The following is a 17,636-nucleotide window of genomic DNA, read 5'->3' as shown; positions in this document are numbered from 1 at the left end:
CTTCAAAAGTTATTTCTGAGCAAATTCTGTATTGACATTGGATACGTGTCTATTTTAATCATGTATTTAAGTATTAAAATTTTTTATTTTGGAGAACTGCTCTAAGTATGCATAAGCATAGTTTAAGCATTATCTAAATGACTATTCATCTTTACCTTGAAACTAGACAACAAGCAAAATGTACAGCTGTGCTTTTACATTGTCTTCATATTGGAAGCATGTCTTTTAATAGTTTGGTATGTGCCTGACATTTAGAGCAGTTAAACTAACAAACTACAAGCTTTCTGAGACTCTGGTCCAACCATATTTCATGGTTTTCAAATGCAAAATAATAAAAGTTCTTCATGTAATTTTTTTATATGACAGATTCCATTTCAGGCATTGGCATTTACAAGAATTATGGAAAAGCTGGCCAGGTGTGGTGGCCCACACCTGTAATCCCAGCACTTTGGGAGGCCAACGCAGGTGGGTTACCTGAAGCCAGGAGTTCGAGATCAATTTGGCCAACATGGCGAAACCCTGTCTCTACTAAAAATACAAAAATGAGCTGGGAATGGTAGTGGGGTGCCTGTAATCCTAGCTACTCAGGAGGCTGGGGCATGAGAATTTCTTGAACCTGGGAGGCAGAGGTTGCAGTGAGCCGAGAAAAATATTAGAGATCTATGCTAATGAAAATTAAATTCATTACAATGAATGAAATATAGTTTCCAGGAAACTTCAAGAAATTCAAACATATTGCAATAGGACTATTCTTGAAAAGAAATTTTAAAACTATCATTTTCACAAGAGGTTCTTCAGTGATTTAAAATTTCAAACCATCAAGTCTAAGAGATATGCTTTAAAGACAATGCAGTATTACTGAGTTCCTGAGAGAAATGCTATTACCAGTATGAGCCCAAGTTGCCTTAATTTTTATTTGTTTTTGTAATTAAAGGCACCTAACTATATTTTTAAAAATTTTTCTTTAGAAAGAGCAAGAGGAATCAGGGTAGATTAAAAAAATATTTTAGGCTGGGCATGGTGGCTCATGCCTGTAATCCCAGCACTCTGGGAGGCCGAGGCATGTGGATCACCTGAGGTCAGGAGTTCCAGACCAGCCTGACCAACATGGAGAAACCGTGTCTCTACTAAAAATACAAAATTAGCTGGGCATCATAGCGCATGCCTGTAATCCCAGCTACTCATGAGGCTAAGGCAGAACTGCTTGAACCTGGGAGGTGGAGGTTGCAGTGAGCCGGGATAGCGCCATTGCACTCCAGCCTGGGTGACAGAGCGAAACTCCGTCTTAAAAAAGAAAAAAAAAAAATTATGCTTAAAGTAGCCCATCATAAGTTTATAAGTTACATGTTATGAATCAGCAATTTCTACTTTCCAATTAATCATTTGTAAAAGTGGTCAGGTATACACCATAAATTTTTGGATAATTATCATAGAAAGTCAAGTCACACTTTTCATATAGAAAGAGTAACTTTTCTAAAGAGATTATTTATAGTTGATTTGTCTCCCCACAACCCAGAGAGAGAAACTGTGTTAAGATAAATTTAGTAAAACCATGCTTGTTAGAGTTTTAAACAGCAAAGGACAAATTTGGCTAGTTGTTGCAATGAGCAATATGAGCATTTCTTATAAGTTCAGCAAATGATTCTATAGTTTGGTGGATGCAGAGAAAACAAGACTAAAGGAAATAGTGCAAAATTAAAATTATTTTAAAACCAATCGTGAGCAAAATAACTTGTAAGGTTTCTGTGTAGCACCATGAACATTCATATATTCTTTTAGTGTTATACAGGATTATTAACACAGTAGAGGAATATTAAAAATCAAACTTTTTCCAAGTGAAGGTTTAGACTTCGGGCAAAGTAGATGGTGTTGAAAACAAAACAGGAGCAACTGGATGCACTAAATATATTTAAGCGCATACTCTTGCAGTTCTATTCTAAATTCTTATATTCCTGGAAAATAATATATATCCATACCCAGTAATTTCCTGATCATTTAGCAGCAGTAAAAGTGGAAGCAGTTTTGATTACTATTGTGAAAACAATGAATAGTTTGAATGAAAGTAAAAATCCGTTCTATTTCTACAGAACTTCTAAGGCACTGTATTTTGGTTTTGCTACATACATATGGAAGGTATTTGACCTGCGAATCCCAAAGTTTCTCATTAGACTTACTTTCTGTTTCAGATACTGCAACATGGAAGTGGAGTCAATACATACTAATATAGTGGCCAGGCACACAGGAGCTGTCACTTGTAGCATGTGAGCATATAAATAATTTCAAGCTTATGGTATAACTGAGGCCATGTGGGTACAGACACTCTGCTCCTAATTAGTGGCTAAACTGTCTGTACAATTCAGGTAATGAAATCATCTCAAGTTATTCACATTAGCAAATACAACTTCTTATCGCATGAATGCCAAACAGGCATTTTGATCCCCATTTTATAAATGTAAAAGTGCATGTTGAACTCTTCCTTCCAACCAAAGATTGGGCTTTCCTATCAGTGGCCGCAAAGAGGGTAGAGGCCTTGGGCTTCACTTACTCTTCATTCAAGGCACACCGGCGATTGGTGAGTGTGCCGTATTTCCTCAGCGTCTCGGTAAGCTCCGAGTAGAGTCTGTCAGCCAGAGACAGCGGGATTCCTTCCCACACCAGGATGAGAATCACAATCACTGCAGCCTCACAAGTGTGGCCAGCTCGCTCCCGCACCAAACACAGTAGCTTCTCTTCACTGCTGCTTCTGCGAATCACCTGTGCAGATCACCATTCCATCCCAAACACCCCCCACCCCAACCAAAACAAAACAAGGGTCACTTGCAGCAGATAAGGGCACTTACGTACGTACATTTTATCATGTCTAGGTCACAATTAGGGCAACATTTATCACCATGTGCAATTTGCCTTTTGCTGCCCATCTATAAAAACTGGCCTTTGACCCTAGTATCAGAACAAGGAGAGATGCAAAACTATTCCTTAATGTTTAGCAACTATAACAATGTTTATAGTTGTACTATACCCAGTACAGTGGGGACAATTAAATGCTACCTGCATTAAAACCAGAGCTAGATGAAAGATATGTAAGTCTTAGTTCAAGGTTTGCACAAATGACAATGTAAAGATTAACTGAAGGTATTTAAAAAATTAAGGACCACTTCACATTCTCAGAAGGATTATACATTTAGCAGGCACTAGAATGGACCTCCTCCTCATCACTAAATTCTTTCAATTAAATACAGTTTGTTGATTTTAGAATTAATCTGCCTCTTCTTAAGAGATAACACATGATAAAAAATACAGGTAATATTCTTTTTAATTGGCATGGGTCTTTGATCTGGGTAACCCAATTCTCAGGGTTAGATTTACAAATTAAAATGTCCAAGATTTAAGACCAAAGGCTTTATTAAGTCACACTTACCCACTTAGCAATAGGACATCCCTGAGAACTTTTGCCTTCTTTACCAGTATAGATGACTCTTTCAATCCTAATAGCTTTACCCTTCTGTCCAAACCTTAAAGAAACCCACAGAAACACACACACATACAATTAGCAAATAAATTCAAGAGGCAATCAAAATATTTGAATATTTGAGCATAACTTTATTCTATGACCACATCCTGAGAAATGAACGGTTTATTATTTTTTTTTAAAACAGGTCGCCAAGCAAACTGGATAATAGTTTTTAAGCCTTGTTTTACCTCAGTATCAAAATGTACTGATAATTGTAATGAACTGTTTTGTAAATTACATGTGGATGAAAATAATGGGAAAGTTCATTTCTATATAAAATTTCACAAAGCACAAAATTCAAGTTAGTTTGCCAAGTTCAGTCTTCTAAAACATAGACTATTTTTTCCCTTACTAAATTTAGCTATTTTAAAACTTGGGGAGTCATAACAGATTTTAGTTAGAACTGTTCCTCCAAGAATGTCTCACAATTTAGAAAAGGACGCTGGCAAATAATTAGTATCCAGCCATATTGAAAATATAGAATAGTCCTGGAAATAGACTATATTTTCCCTTATGACCAAAGCACCATCTACTGCTTGTTTAAAAAACAAAACAAAAGAAAAACCAAACAAAAATGCACTTAGGGAAATTCACTATTTCTGCCAGGCCACTAGATGATTATTTAGTGAACTTCTACATGCTAATTTAGAAATGAATAATCTGGAAATGGAGCAAGAATAATACTGAATATGTCCTTGCTGCCCCGATGTATCCTAAGTACTTTAATAATAATACTGCCTACCTCTTAATGAAAAGGCACCCTAGAAGAACAGCTCAGAGCTGTATAAATTTATATGAAAGGCCCTCTCTGCATTATCTCGCTCATAAGAGTCTTCTACATGCAGGAGTAAAGGCAAGTACTTGTATACCTGTGATTGATAGTGGAAGAAAAAAAAAAAAAAAAAAGGCAGCTGTAAATAGTATGTTTCTCTTTCTATTCAACATATCACACTTGCTCTCTTTTTATGGTAAAAGAAAACTTAAAGATAAATACTCATTTGCAACACTAAGTGGATTTAATTCAGTGGTTCCTTTCTTACACCACACTTTACCATTCTTTCCGCTTTGACACTTTATTATCAGGTGGGAAAGCCAGACTGGGACCTCTCGTTGGAGCCTGTGCCAGTACCTTGTGGCTGGCAGCCTTGCTGGCCGATTCCTGTTCATGCCTGGGTTTTCTGGCATCCATCACAAAGTGGGCAGCCTGTGCCAGCTAGCAGACTATTAGTCCTGTCAAATATTGTGACTCTCTGATGAATAGCACAGTGTGTAGTGTTGGCAACCCTAGAATAGCTAAGCCTACTAATAATTACTCAATTTGCAATTGTTTACTGCTTTGTGTGTGAAGGCTGGAAAAATTCTGACATATACAAAAGGATAAACGTTAATCTGCCCTGTGCCTTTGCGTTAATTACCTTTCTTCCATGATTTCTCTAATAGCTGCCACATTAGGACCTGCTCCTAGATGGGTATAAAAAGGACCTTCATCTTTTTCAATAATTTGCTCTGTTGAGATAATAGAAGATTATTATTTTAGACCTCAATTATACTAAATATAAAGGCTACATCCACAAAGCTTAACCCCCAACTACACATTAAGGGCTCTAAAAGTGACTTTAAAAATTTTTTTCTTTAAAATGAGTAAATTGATGGACTGATCTATTAGAAAATGTGCCACATAATTAAGTATATGTACATGCTGGTTGTTGGATAAAAATATATTACATTTCAGATATGGGATAAAAAATTATTTTGAACCAAATAAATGAAACTAAACAAAGAATACAGTCAGGGAATTAGAATGTATTATATGTAGTATCAACTACAATCCAATTTTTTGAGCTAAAAAAAAAAAACATTTAAAGCTAACTGGAAGCCTACCTGTTACTTGGATTTTAAAATATTAAAATTAAAATTTCCTGCTCTATACCACCCCCAGAATATTGCTTGGTTTATTGTCAAAGATACCCCCTTTTCCTCTTACTTCCCCACAACATTTAATTACTGTTTTGCAAATAAGAATAGTCAATCCAGACCCATATTAGCATGTACTTTAGAACAATTTATGATGAGATAAAATCCTGGAGAGTCAGGCAAAAGGAAGGGGCTGTTGCAAAACAACGAAGATGGAAAGGTGGGAAGATAGGGTTGGGTGATAAGAGAAGAGTGAAGACGATTACAACTTACCAAATATTATCTATGAGATGTGTGGTGTTTTAGCCCAGTGAGGCAACTTAATAACCACACGTAAAGAGGGACAGTAGGAGTCCTCCCTCCATCCTCCTACACAGTGTGGGGTATCTCATTGCAAGAGGGAAAACATGGCACAGGTAGGCCATTAGCCACACTAATTTAACATTTGTTCTCAAATGTCTTTTACTAAATCTATGCTGCGTAGCTGTAATTAAGATCTTCATCTCTACCCATGTATACATCTACATCCATCAGCAAAAATATTTCACTATTCCTACAGATCTATTATATATCCTGAATTTTAACAAAAAGCTTTTTTTTAAAAAAATACAGGCATACCTCATTTTACTGTGCTTTGCTCTGTTGTGCGTTGCAGTTACTGTGACTTTTACAAATTGAAGGTTTGTGGCAATCCCAACATGTTAAGTATGTCTATCAGTGTCACGTTTTCAACAGCATGTGCTCACTTCATGTCTCTCTATCACATTTTGGTAATTCTCACAGTATTTTAAACTTTATTATTATACACGTTATGGTGATCTGTGATCAGTGATCTTCGATGTTACTATTCTAATTTTTGGGGGGTACCACAAACCGTACCCATAATCTGATAAATGTTGTGTGCATTCTGCCTGCTCTATCAACCAGCCGTTCCCCTGGCTCTCTCCTTCTCCCTGGGCCTCTCTATTCCCTAAAACACAACAATATTGAAATTAGGCCAATTAATAACCCTACAGTGGCCTCTAAGTGTTCAAGTGAAAGGAAGAGTTGTATGTCTGTCACTTTAAATCAAAAGCTGGATATGATTGAGCTAAGTGAGGAAGACATGTCAAAAGCCAAGACAGGCTAAAAGCTAGGCCTTGCATGCCAGTTGGCCAAGTTGTGAATGTAAAGGAAACGTTCTTGAAGGAAATTACTCCAGTGAACACATGAAAGGTAGGAAAGCAAAACAGCTTTATTGCTGATATGGAGAGCGCTGTAGTGGTCTGGATAGAAGATCATGCTAGGCACAACATTCCTTAAGTCAAAGCAAGGCCCTGACTCCCTTCAGTTCTATGAAGAGAATGAGGAAGCTGCAGAAGAAAAGTTGGAAGCTAGCAGAAGTTGGTTTATGAAGTTTAAGAAAAGCAACTATCTCTATAACATAAAAGGACACAGTGAGGCAGCAAGTGCTGAAGTAGAAGCTGCAGCAAGTTATGCAGAAGATCTGTCTAAGATCATTGATGAAGGTGGCTCTACCAAACAGCCTACTATTGAAAGAAGATGCCATCTAAGACATTCATAGATAGAAGCCAATGCCTTGCTTCAAAGGACAGGCTCACTCTCTTGTTACAGGCTAATGCAGCTGATGATTTTAAGTTGAAGCCCATACTCATTTACCATTCTGAAAATTCCAAGGCCCTTTAGAATTATGCTAAGTCTACTCTGCTTATGTAAAGTAATGGAACAAAGAAGTCTGGACAATAACACATCTGTTTACAACATAGTTTACTGAATATTTTAAGCCCAGTGTTGAGACTTACTGCTAAAAAAACAAAAACAAAAACCTCCTTTCAAAATATTACTGCTCAAGGCACCTAGTCACCCAAGAGCTCTGACGGAGATGCACAAGGAGATCAATGCTGTTTTCATGCCTGTTAATACAACATTCTTTCTGCAGCCTACGGATTAAGGAGTATTTTTGACTTTCAAGTCTTATCATTTAAGAAATATATTGTTAGTCTACAGCTTCCAAGATAGTCTTCTGATGGATTGGGGCAAAGTACACTGAAAGCCTTCTGGAAAGGTATCACCATTTTAGAAGTTATTAAGAACATTAACAATTCATGAGAGGGGGTCAATATATCAACATTAACAGGAGTTTAGAAGTTGATTCCAACCCTCATGGATTACTTTGAGGAGTTCAAGACTTCAGTGGAGGAGGTCACTGCAGATGAGGGAGATGTAGCAAGAGAACCAGAATTAGAAGTAGAGCCTGAAGATGTAGCTGAGTTACTGCAATGTCATGAAAAAACTTGAAAGGATAAGAAGTTGCTACTTATGGGTGAACAAAGAATGTCTGAGATGGAATATACTGCCAGTGAAGATGCTGTAAACTCTTCTGAAATGACCACAAAGGATTTAGAATATTACAAAAACTTAGTTGATAAAACAGCAGCACAGTTTGAGAGGACTGAACCCAATTTTCAAAGAAATTCTGCTGCAGGCAAAATGCTATCAAACAGCACTGTATGCTACAGAGAAATCTTTTGTGAATGGAAAACTCAATTGATATGGCATTTCATTGTTGTCTTATTTTAAGAAATTGCCACACACACAGCTATCCCAGCAACCTTCAGCAACTACCACCAAGATCAGTCCACAGCGATCAATACTGAAGCAAGACCTTCCACCAGCAAAAAGATTAGCACTCACTAAAGGCCCAGATGATTGTTGGCATTTTGTAACAATGAATTATTTTTTAAATTATATATATTTTTAGACACAATGCTATTGCACACTTAGTATATTACAGTATAGTATATAAATAACTTTTATATACAGTGAGAAACCAAAGAGTCCTTATAACTTGCTTTATTGTAATATTCAGTTTATTGTGGTATGGAGCCAAACCCACAATATCTCTGAGGTATGCCTGTATCATATTTTTTAATCAAAAAGATGAAATTTTAGAGAAACTGGAATCAAAATGAAATGTATAAATGGAGAAAAGGCAACTTTAGGAGTACTAACAGTGTCAGCATTATAATTTCCCCCAACTCATGAAGACTGAAGATAGTAATTTCCCTATTAACCAGAAATCTTGTGAAACTAATATATTTTATCTTGAATTAAAAAATACTTAAAGTTCCCATATTAGACTGCATATGGTATTTTTTCATTTTAATAGATTATTTTTTCTGCCTAGCTGTCTCTCCAGGAGATAATATACCGAGAGCTAAATAGATGAATTGATCTAAAACAGATACATCCAAATTTTACAGGGTCTGAATAGAAGGAAAAATAAACATGCACGATTATTTAATTCTTTTGGAAAAACTGCATGTAGTGAAATTCTCTTTCACAAGACACAAGCATCGGTAACTTGACAAAAAATGTAAGCTTCAGATTTTTATGAGCCTTTACGAATTGCTGCCAGACTCAAGATTTAAAAAAAGAAGGAAAATCCCATATCTGAAGATAAATTTGCTAATTCTGGATAAACACCATGTGTCTCAGTACATTTCTGGCACTTACCTACACATCTGCATGATGGGAAATCATATTGAGTCTTGACAGGTGTATCCAATAAATTTTTTATAGGAGTATCTAGTAATTTGGAAGGTGACTCTATAAAATTATTGAGAACAGAACCAGCTGTTCTTTTGGTTGGTGTCTTTTCTGAAGAAGTTGCTTGCTGCTCTAAAGCTGGGGTGTGGCTATCAAGTTCTGCAGCAGTGGTTTGTCTAGTCAAAACTGTGACTGGCCCTGACATTTCAACTTTTACTTGCTTCTGTGATTTGAGAGTAAGAGCCTTATGGTCAAATAATGACTTTGCCTGAAACTGCTTCAGATGCTGCTCCATGGTCTCAATGATGCTCTTTTGCTGCACATTATCACAGCTTGGAGGTGGATTCTCTTGCTTAGTTACCTTTTTCCATGTTTTGTTTTCTGGTGGTGCTGTGTGCATACAGGCATGTGGCTTGGATCCAGGTTCCACCTTAATTGGCCTGTGCATCTGACTATGGCAAGACTCACTTTGGGGTTGCTGTGTTTGCTGCTGTTCTTGCTTGTGTAAGAGATGCCACCTTAGAGCAGCATGCTTTTGAATGTCCTTCTGGGGAGGGGTCTGAGTGTGACTTCCTCCCTGGTCAGGCACAGGAAAAACATTTGCTTGGTTATGTATCAAGTACCTTTGCTGAGCAAGTTGCGCAGCTTGTTGACCAGACATATCTTGGTTTCTACTTTTATATCCCTGTAGAACTGAAGCTTGTTGTGACTTCTGCTCCTGTTCTTGAAAGCACCTGTGAAGAAGATCTTGCTTTGGGATCACATTATTTGGAAAATATTGCATATGATGCAAGTTTTGGGTCTTGTTTCCTGCAAAAAGTTCAGGATGTGTAGTCTGCTCTTTATTCTCTGAAACTAAGTGTGTATTGTTTGAACAAGAAACCTGTATTTTGCATGCACTTGATTTTACAGTCTGACTGTAAGGGGAATATCTACTATTCATATTCGGTACTTCCTCCAGTCTCATTTGGACACTATGGGTCTGGAACTCACTTGATTTTGAATACTGATTTTCACCATGAAAACATTCTTCCACTTTAATCTGGCCAAAGAATGATCCTTCTCTTTGCTGATCATTGTTGCTTTGGGGGTGAGGAAAAGTCTGGAGTATTTCTTCTTTATTCTTCATTTGTAATTTTTGCTGCTGTTGCTGGTTTTGAGGGAGATGTGAATTCTGGGATGGTTGTGTTTGTGCTGCCTGTTTATGAGGCTTATGTTGCAAAAGGTGTGAGTTTGAAAATGGCTCAGTCTCTGAAGCCTGTTGATTCAAGTGCTGTTTCAACACTGGGGACGTAAGTTTTTCAGTTTGGGAATCTGCTCTTTGTTGAAAATGAAATCTGGCGCCACACAGTGACTGCACATAAGCTTTGGGTAAATGGTTTGTTTTGGAGAAGTGCACCTGGTGTGAGGGATTTTGGAACTGGAGATGTTGGTCCACTGTACCTTGGGACTGCCCTTGATTCATTTCAACTTGGTACATTTGTGACTTGTGCTCCAGCTGTGTTTTCTGCATGTAAGCTTGCCTTGGGAGCCCCCCAGGCATGTTGGAATTTCCAGTGTATTGTTTGGAGGTCATTTGATTGGAGAGATTGGATTGATACTGAAGAACTGATGGCAGTGATGCCTCATTACGTTTTAGATGGGATTCTGCTTGGTGAAAATGAGGGGCCTTCAATTCAATCCATCCTGGTTTCAGATAGTGCTGTGTTGGGGGCACAAGATCTCGTGTTTGTTCCTTGTCTCGACCCTTCAGAATCTCTTGCTCTTTGTTTCTCATCAACTGCTGACAGTTGTCCTGTAGCTCTCCACTGCTACCAAAAAATGGTGTGTTATGCTTGAGGTGTTCTGACGTTGGTCTTGTTTTCTCAGAACACAATGGAACAGTCATTGTCCCTGCAGTCTGTATGTCATTCCTGTTCACACAATTATTCTGAGGCCTTTCAGAAAGCATCGTAGAAGGGCTGCATACATGTGTAGATGGATTAGGACTCTGGGAAGGTGGTGCCTCAGGTCTACCCTCTGTTTTCACTTCCCTTAAAAGTGTTGTGTTACTTTGGTTGGGGTAGTGGTGGTGTTCTTCTAAAATTCCACCATTCAGAGTGCTTTTTCCTTCTGAAGGAAGCTGAGGAACCTGTGAAAGAGGAGGAGGGGGAGAAAGAAGCAGTTGTGATGGTGGTGGTGGTGTGGTAGTGGCAGAAAAGGAATCTTTAGTGAACACTGAGCTTTGCTTGAAGTAAGCACCATTCATTTCATTTTGCTTTAAATACCGTTCAGAGCTGCCACCAGGAGCTTGCAAATTGCTGCTGGAACCTGAACAGAATTCTTCACCAGATGCTAGCTTTGTAGTTCCTTGGATGTTATTTTCTGCAGGAGATGGGCGTATCTCAAAAACTGATTTTTGTTGTTGTAGTTGTTCTGGTTTCTGAAAGGGACAGGTATCGAGCATTGCAGCTGGTTTACTGGCATTATCAGCATCATCAGCATCACAGGCCTCAGTCACCACTGCAGCTGGCTTTGGAGGCAGCTCAGAGTTAGAGGTCTGTGCGGAATTGATCTGCCCTGAGGTATGCAATGGGTGAGTGATCTCACAGGACAACTCATTAGTAGCCTGACTGTTAATGGCATTTATGTGAGATGTGGTTTTCTGCACCGCAATGGAAACACAATCTGGATAATATTGAGACAGTGTTTTTTCCAGGAGTTCACCATGTGTGTGTTCCATGGAAGAGGCAGAAACTGTAGCACCATTAGGCATTAGCACTGCCTTGTTTTTAAGTAATACAATGTTCTTGTCATGGTAATTAGCACTTTTCCCCTCCTGCTCATTCAGAATCTGAAGTTCTGGATTTTCAGGCCCACTGCGGTTATGTGTTGAAAAACTGGTGAAATCTTTAACCGCATTTTCTTGGGCTACAGAGCTCACAGATTCTTTCTTATCACTCAAATCGGAGACATTTGGTTGACTGCTTTCACCTGGATTTCTTTCTTGGCTTACCCCGAAGTTACATCTTTCTCCATTAGCCTTTTGGTCTTGTTTCAATTTCTTGATCTGAAGGAGCCCAGAGAGAGAAGGTTCACTAACTGTGCGTTTTATTCCTCCATTTTGCAAACACTTGGAATACCCTCTTCTTTCTTGTATAAAGTCAGGACTCACACGACTATTCTGGCTTCCCTTCATATGGGGTATTCCATAATAACTTTTGAAAGACTGCCACTTGGTGTCTCCATTTACTTCTGGATGAGTTCTCTCAGGCACTGGGCTTCCATTCTGGAGCTTTGTAGCCAGAGGTTCTGTCTGGCAAATGGGAGGTGATGGTATCAGGAATGGACTTAGTCTGTTGCCCTCAACATGGTTGGTTCTATCCTGTTCCATCAGGCTTGCTTCGGGGCCATCCACAAGGCTGCCCTCTAGTTGAATTCTAAAGAGCATGGAAACAAAAATTAAAATGTGTTTATATAAATATAAATATAAATATAAATATAAATATAAAATACGAATATATCTTAAAGAATAATTGTGCATAAATATTGGAATACCTAGACATAGCAAACTGATATTTATTTTCACGTTTCATAGTGACAACTGACAGCTACTCAGGAAATAACCATTCTTGTCTTCCCAACAACTCTCAAATATTTATGGTCATGGAGAATAAGGGTGATCAAAATTACCAGTTAATGTGGGAAGTTCATATTCTTAGTTCATCAATTTCATTCCAAAATAATGTTTTGCCAAAATGCTAAAAATAATTGAAAAATATCAACTTTTCTTTTCTCTAGCACTTCATATATCTAATCACTTGCTAAGTTCTATCAGCTCTACTTCCTATATATTCCTTTAATCATCTTGACTGCTACTTCATAGCTCAGATCTTCTCTTTATCACTGTGCCTCCTGATCTACTGCAGTTTTTTTTTTTTTTTTTTTTTTTTTTTGAGATGGAGTCTCACTCTGCCGTCCAGGCTGAAGTGCAGTGGCACGATCTTGGCTCACTGTAACCTCTACCTCCCAGGTTCAAGCGATTCTCCTGCCTCAGCCTCCCAAGTAGCTGAGATTACAGGTGCCTGCCACCATGCCCAGCTAATTTTTGTATTTTTAGTAGAGACGGGGTTTCACCATGTTGGCCAGGCTGGTCTTGAACTCCTGACCTCAGGTGATCTGCCCACCTTGGTCTCCCAAAGTGCTGGGATTACAGGCATAAGCCACCGCACCCCACCTTCAGTAGCTTTTTAAAAGGGTTCTCCTCTCCTAGCCCCGTCTGCCCTTCCCCTCCAGCCCTTTAAGGTTCCCTTTAATTTGTTATCAGAAGGAATGTTCTAAAATGCAAATCTGATGTCATACTCTCTTTAACACATTGGCTTCAACTTGCCTGCATGGTTCTCAAACTATTTCATCCAAATACACCTGACAGATAAGGCACACTCCCTTCAGTGTTATCAATATTCCAGGTGACAGAATAGGGGTGATGAAAAGTGTAGTTTATGAAAAACCCTTTCTAGGTGATTCTATGTTTTTCTCTACAGGGGCTGGCTGCCCAAATCTTCTGAGAATTTCGGTTTAATTTAAATGTTTTCTTCCCTCCGCATACAGGCTGTTTTTTCTGTCCTCCTACTCTCTCTTACAGTTTATACTCCAACAATAACAACGGCTTATAAATATCCAAACATAGTAAGCTGTTTCAGAGTTTCATGCCTTTGGTTTTCTGTCTGCCTAGAATGCCTTCTTAATCCCCTTATTTGCCCAATGACTCTATACAGAACTCTAAACCTGTCTCAGATATCATCTTCCCTAGGATTCCGTCTTTGACTCTCTAAAAGAATTAATCATTCCTGCAGAGAAAAGGGAACACTTATCCACTTATTGCTTGTGTGAATGTAAACTAGTTCAGCCATTGCGGAAAGCAGTGCGGTAATTCCTCAGAGGACTTAGAATTGCCATTTGACCGAGCAATCTCATTATTTGGTATATTACTCAAAGGGATATAAATCATTCTACCATAAAGGCACATTGCACGCATATGTTCACCACAGCATTGTTAACGATAGCAAAGACATGGAATCAACTTAAATGTCCATAAGTAGTAGACCGGATAAAGAAAGTGTTACATATACAGCATGGAATACTACACAGCCATAAAAAAAAAAAATACAAGATCATGTTCTGTGCAGCAACATGGATGGAGCTGGAGGCCATTATCCTAAGCAAACTAACAAAGGAACAGAAAAATACCACATGTTCTCTTAAGTGGCAGCTAAACAGCAAGAACACATGGACACAAAGTGGGGGAACAACAGACACCAGGGATACCGTGAGGATGGGAGAAGGGAGAGGATCAAAAAACTACCTATCAAGTACTACACTTACTACCTGGGTGACAAAATAGTCTGTACACCAAACCCCCAAGACATGCAATTCACCTATGTAACCTGCACTTGTACCCCTGAATCTGATTTCATTCATTCGAACATTTTTGAGAGTAGTACTAATGAAGATTTCAGAGTCCCAATAATACAGAAAGCCAGAAGAAATGGCACCAAAAAATTAATCCATTGTATAAGGTGTCTGCTTTATTTTCCCACAGTCTTTCTCATTACATTTATTTTAAAAATGTAAGTAGAAAAAAAAAAAGACTATTTTCTCTTTGGGCAAAAAATAACTCTATTAAAACAGCTACTGCTTGATAAACAAGAAAAATGAAATAGAAGAAATAAGAATATAAATGTTGAAAAGTAACACTAAAGTTATTGTTTACAGATAAGAAGATTAAATACAGGTCAACCTAGAGAATCAAGTAAAAAATGGTTACAGTTTTTGAGAATTCAGTAAAGTAGCTGAAGAAAAATTCATAGTCTTGATTTATAAGAGCAACAACCAGTCAGAAGTTTTACTGGAATAAAATACTGTATTTATAATAGAAGAAATTAATACACTAGGAATAAGTTTATAAAATGTGGAAAACCTATTTTAATACAACTTTAAAACTATACTAAGTAATATATAAGTACAAAAACAAAACAAGTGAAAAGCTATAATATGTTCTTAGATAGCTGTCAAATTATTCACTTAAAATACTCTTACTAAAAGTACTTGCACAATATTTTGAGGAATTAGGGAAGTTGACTCTAAAGTTCATGTGGAAAAATAAACTGGGTAGCCAGGAATATTCTGAAAAAGAATTGTATGGGGCCTAGTAGCCAAATTAAAAGATATTTAAAAGCAACACAGCTACTATACTTAAAATAGCTTGTGTTTGCACATAAATAATATTAATACGATCAATGGAATAAAATAGAATGTTCAAAAATAGACCCAAACCACAGAAATATGCTATGAGATAAGGATGGGATTTCAAAGACATACTTGATATTAGAACAACTGGGTAATCTCCTGAAAACATGATAAAGTGGGATCATTCCCTTATACTTTATACTAAGATAAATTCTAGATGAATTTAATATATGAATACAGGAAATAAAACTCCCCCAAAATTTAAAAACAATCTGAGAAAACTTAAAAAAAGTCTAATGACTGGGTAAGATTTTTTTGTGAAACAAAATCTAGAAGTCATAAAAGATGGGAAAGTTTGCTAAAATTTATGTGTGCCAAAATAAACATGTAAAAAGAGTTAAAAGTTGTATAAAACTTTTCTTAACACATAGGACTCCTACAAATAGATGAATAACCACTTACTAAAAAAATGGACAAGGGACACGGACAGTTCATAGAAAATGAAATGTGAATGGCTCTTTTAAGTATTCAAGAAGATGTCTACTATTGCTCATAAAAAGAAATGCAAATTAAAACTGCAACAAGATACACTTTTTCTCTTCTCAAATTAGTGAAGATAAGTAAGTTTAATACTACACTATGTTTGGCAAGCATGTGGGAAAACAGATACTCTCTCACATGGCTTTTGAGAGTCAAAACCGCCACAAATATATAGGATGACAATTTGGCAATATGTACAAAATTTCAGAAACGCTTTCCTTGACCCTTTTAAGAATTTATCTGACAGGCCAGGTGTGGCAGCTCATGCCTATAATCCCAGCACTTTGGGAGGCTGAGGCAGGTGGATCACCTGAGGCCAGGAGTTCTAGACCAACCTGGCCAACATGGTGAAACACTGTCTCTACTAAAAAGATACAAAAATTAGCAGGGCATGGTGGTAGGCACCTGTAATCTCAGTTATTTGGGTGGCTGAGGAAGTCCTATATGTCCACCCGGGAGGTGGACACTGCAGTGAGCTGAGACTGTGATGCTGCACTCCAGCCTGGGTTACAGAGTGAGACACTGTCTCAAAAAAAAAAAAAAAAAAAAAAAAATCTGACAAATATGCTCATATATACATTAAATGATGTAGGCACAATCTTTTGCAATAATAAAAGGTTAGAAACAACCTACATCAATATGGGTTATGTTAAATAATTTATGGGACAGTCACTCAATACCATGTAGCTATTAAAATTGGTATCTGTAATTAAATGGAATAAAGGAAGCCACACAACAGTTTATATAAGAATGCTACAACCTATACCTTTGTAAAAAAAAAAAAAAAAAAAAAAAAAAAAAAAAAAAAAAAAAAAAAAAACCATCTCTGGAGAATATATAATTGGCCATAATAATTTGCCTTCAAGAAAAAGAATGCAGCAGCTGGAAAAAAGCACTGGGAGGGGGATTACTTTTAACTATTCCCCCTTTTTTTTTCTAAGTAAGTTTCAAACATGTGTATTACTTAATAAATAAAATAAAAGGCCAGGCACGGTGGCTCACACCTGTAGTCCCAGCACTTTGGGAGGCTGAGGTGGGCGGATCATGAGGTCAAGAGATCGAGACTATCCTGGCCAATGTGGTGAAACCCCACCTCTACTAAAAATACAAAAATTAGCTGGGCGTGGTACGTGTGCCGGTAGTCCCAGTTACTCTGGAGACTGAGGCAGGAGAATCTTTTGAACCCGGGAGGCGGAGGTTGCAGTAAGCCGACATCCTGCCACTGCACTACAGCCTGGCAACAGAGCGAGACTGTCTCAAAAAAGTAAAGTTGTAACTCATATTGGACAAACAAAGTGATGTCTTTATTTCTGCTAGATTTACTTCCTCCCATACGTTAAGAGATGGTCTAGATATACATCATCCGGCACAGTGACTAGTCGCATATAGCCGTTGAGCCCTTAACATGTGTCTAGTTCAAATTGAGATGTGGTATCTGTGTAAACATTTAGTTTGGATTTCAAAGATTTAGTGTGAAAAAAACATAAAAATACTCAAGAAATATTTAAGACATGTTGAACTCTTTTAAATATACTGGGCTAAATCAAATGTATCATCAGTTTGTTTCTTTTTCACTTGTTTTAATGTGAGTACTAGAAAATGTAAAATTCCATGTGGCTTACATTATGTTTCTATTGAACGAGTAGAAAATTTGAGTAGAAAATTGAGACAATGGCTCTTAATCATCAATAACACCTAATAAAGAAACTTGAGGTTTTAAAATCATGAAAACTGATCTGTAGTCTTTGATATGAGAGGCCTCTCCAAAATCAGGACACTACCACTTTGCAAAAATTAAGGAGCATAGAAATAAATCTAAATAAATCCTGTAGAGACAAAGTCAATTAGCTGTTCAGATACTACCAAAAAAAAAGGCACTTTTCTTTTGGTAACT

The 17,636-nt window shown here is 37.5% G+C and overlaps 1 protein-coding gene across 2 annotated transcripts in view; it reads right to left on the bottom strand.

Moving 5' to 3' along the window:
- Positions 1 to 17,636, bottom strand: part of TET2 (tet methylcytosine dioxygenase 2) — a 148,125-nt gene that overhangs the window by 33,706 nt on the left and 96,783 nt on the right. For both annotated transcript variants that reach the window (XM_023220130.2, XM_023220131.2), the window contains 4 exons: positions 8,942 to 12,393; positions 4,927 to 5,017; positions 3,419 to 3,512; positions 2,546 to 2,754 (listed from right to left, as the gene is read on the bottom strand). In XM_023220130.2, coding sequence (XP_023075898.1) covers positions 2,546 to 2,754; positions 3,419 to 3,512; positions 4,927 to 5,017; positions 8,942 to 12,347 — 3,800 coding nt within the window. In that variant the 5' untranslated portion in view covers positions 12,348 to 12,393. The remainder of the gene's footprint in view (positions 1 to 2,545; positions 2,755 to 3,418; positions 3,513 to 4,926; positions 5,018 to 8,941; positions 12,394 to 17,636) is intronic.

The sequence above is a fragment of the Piliocolobus tephrosceles genome, chromosome 3 (genome assembly GCF_002776525.5).
Source record: "Piliocolobus tephrosceles isolate RC106 chromosome 3, ASM277652v3, whole genome shotgun sequence".
Lineage (NCBI taxonomy): Eukaryota > Metazoa > Chordata > Mammalia > Primates > Cercopithecidae > Piliocolobus > Piliocolobus tephrosceles.
Note: the sequence above shows the minus strand (reverse complement) of the source record. Positions and strands in the feature narration are given on the sequence as shown.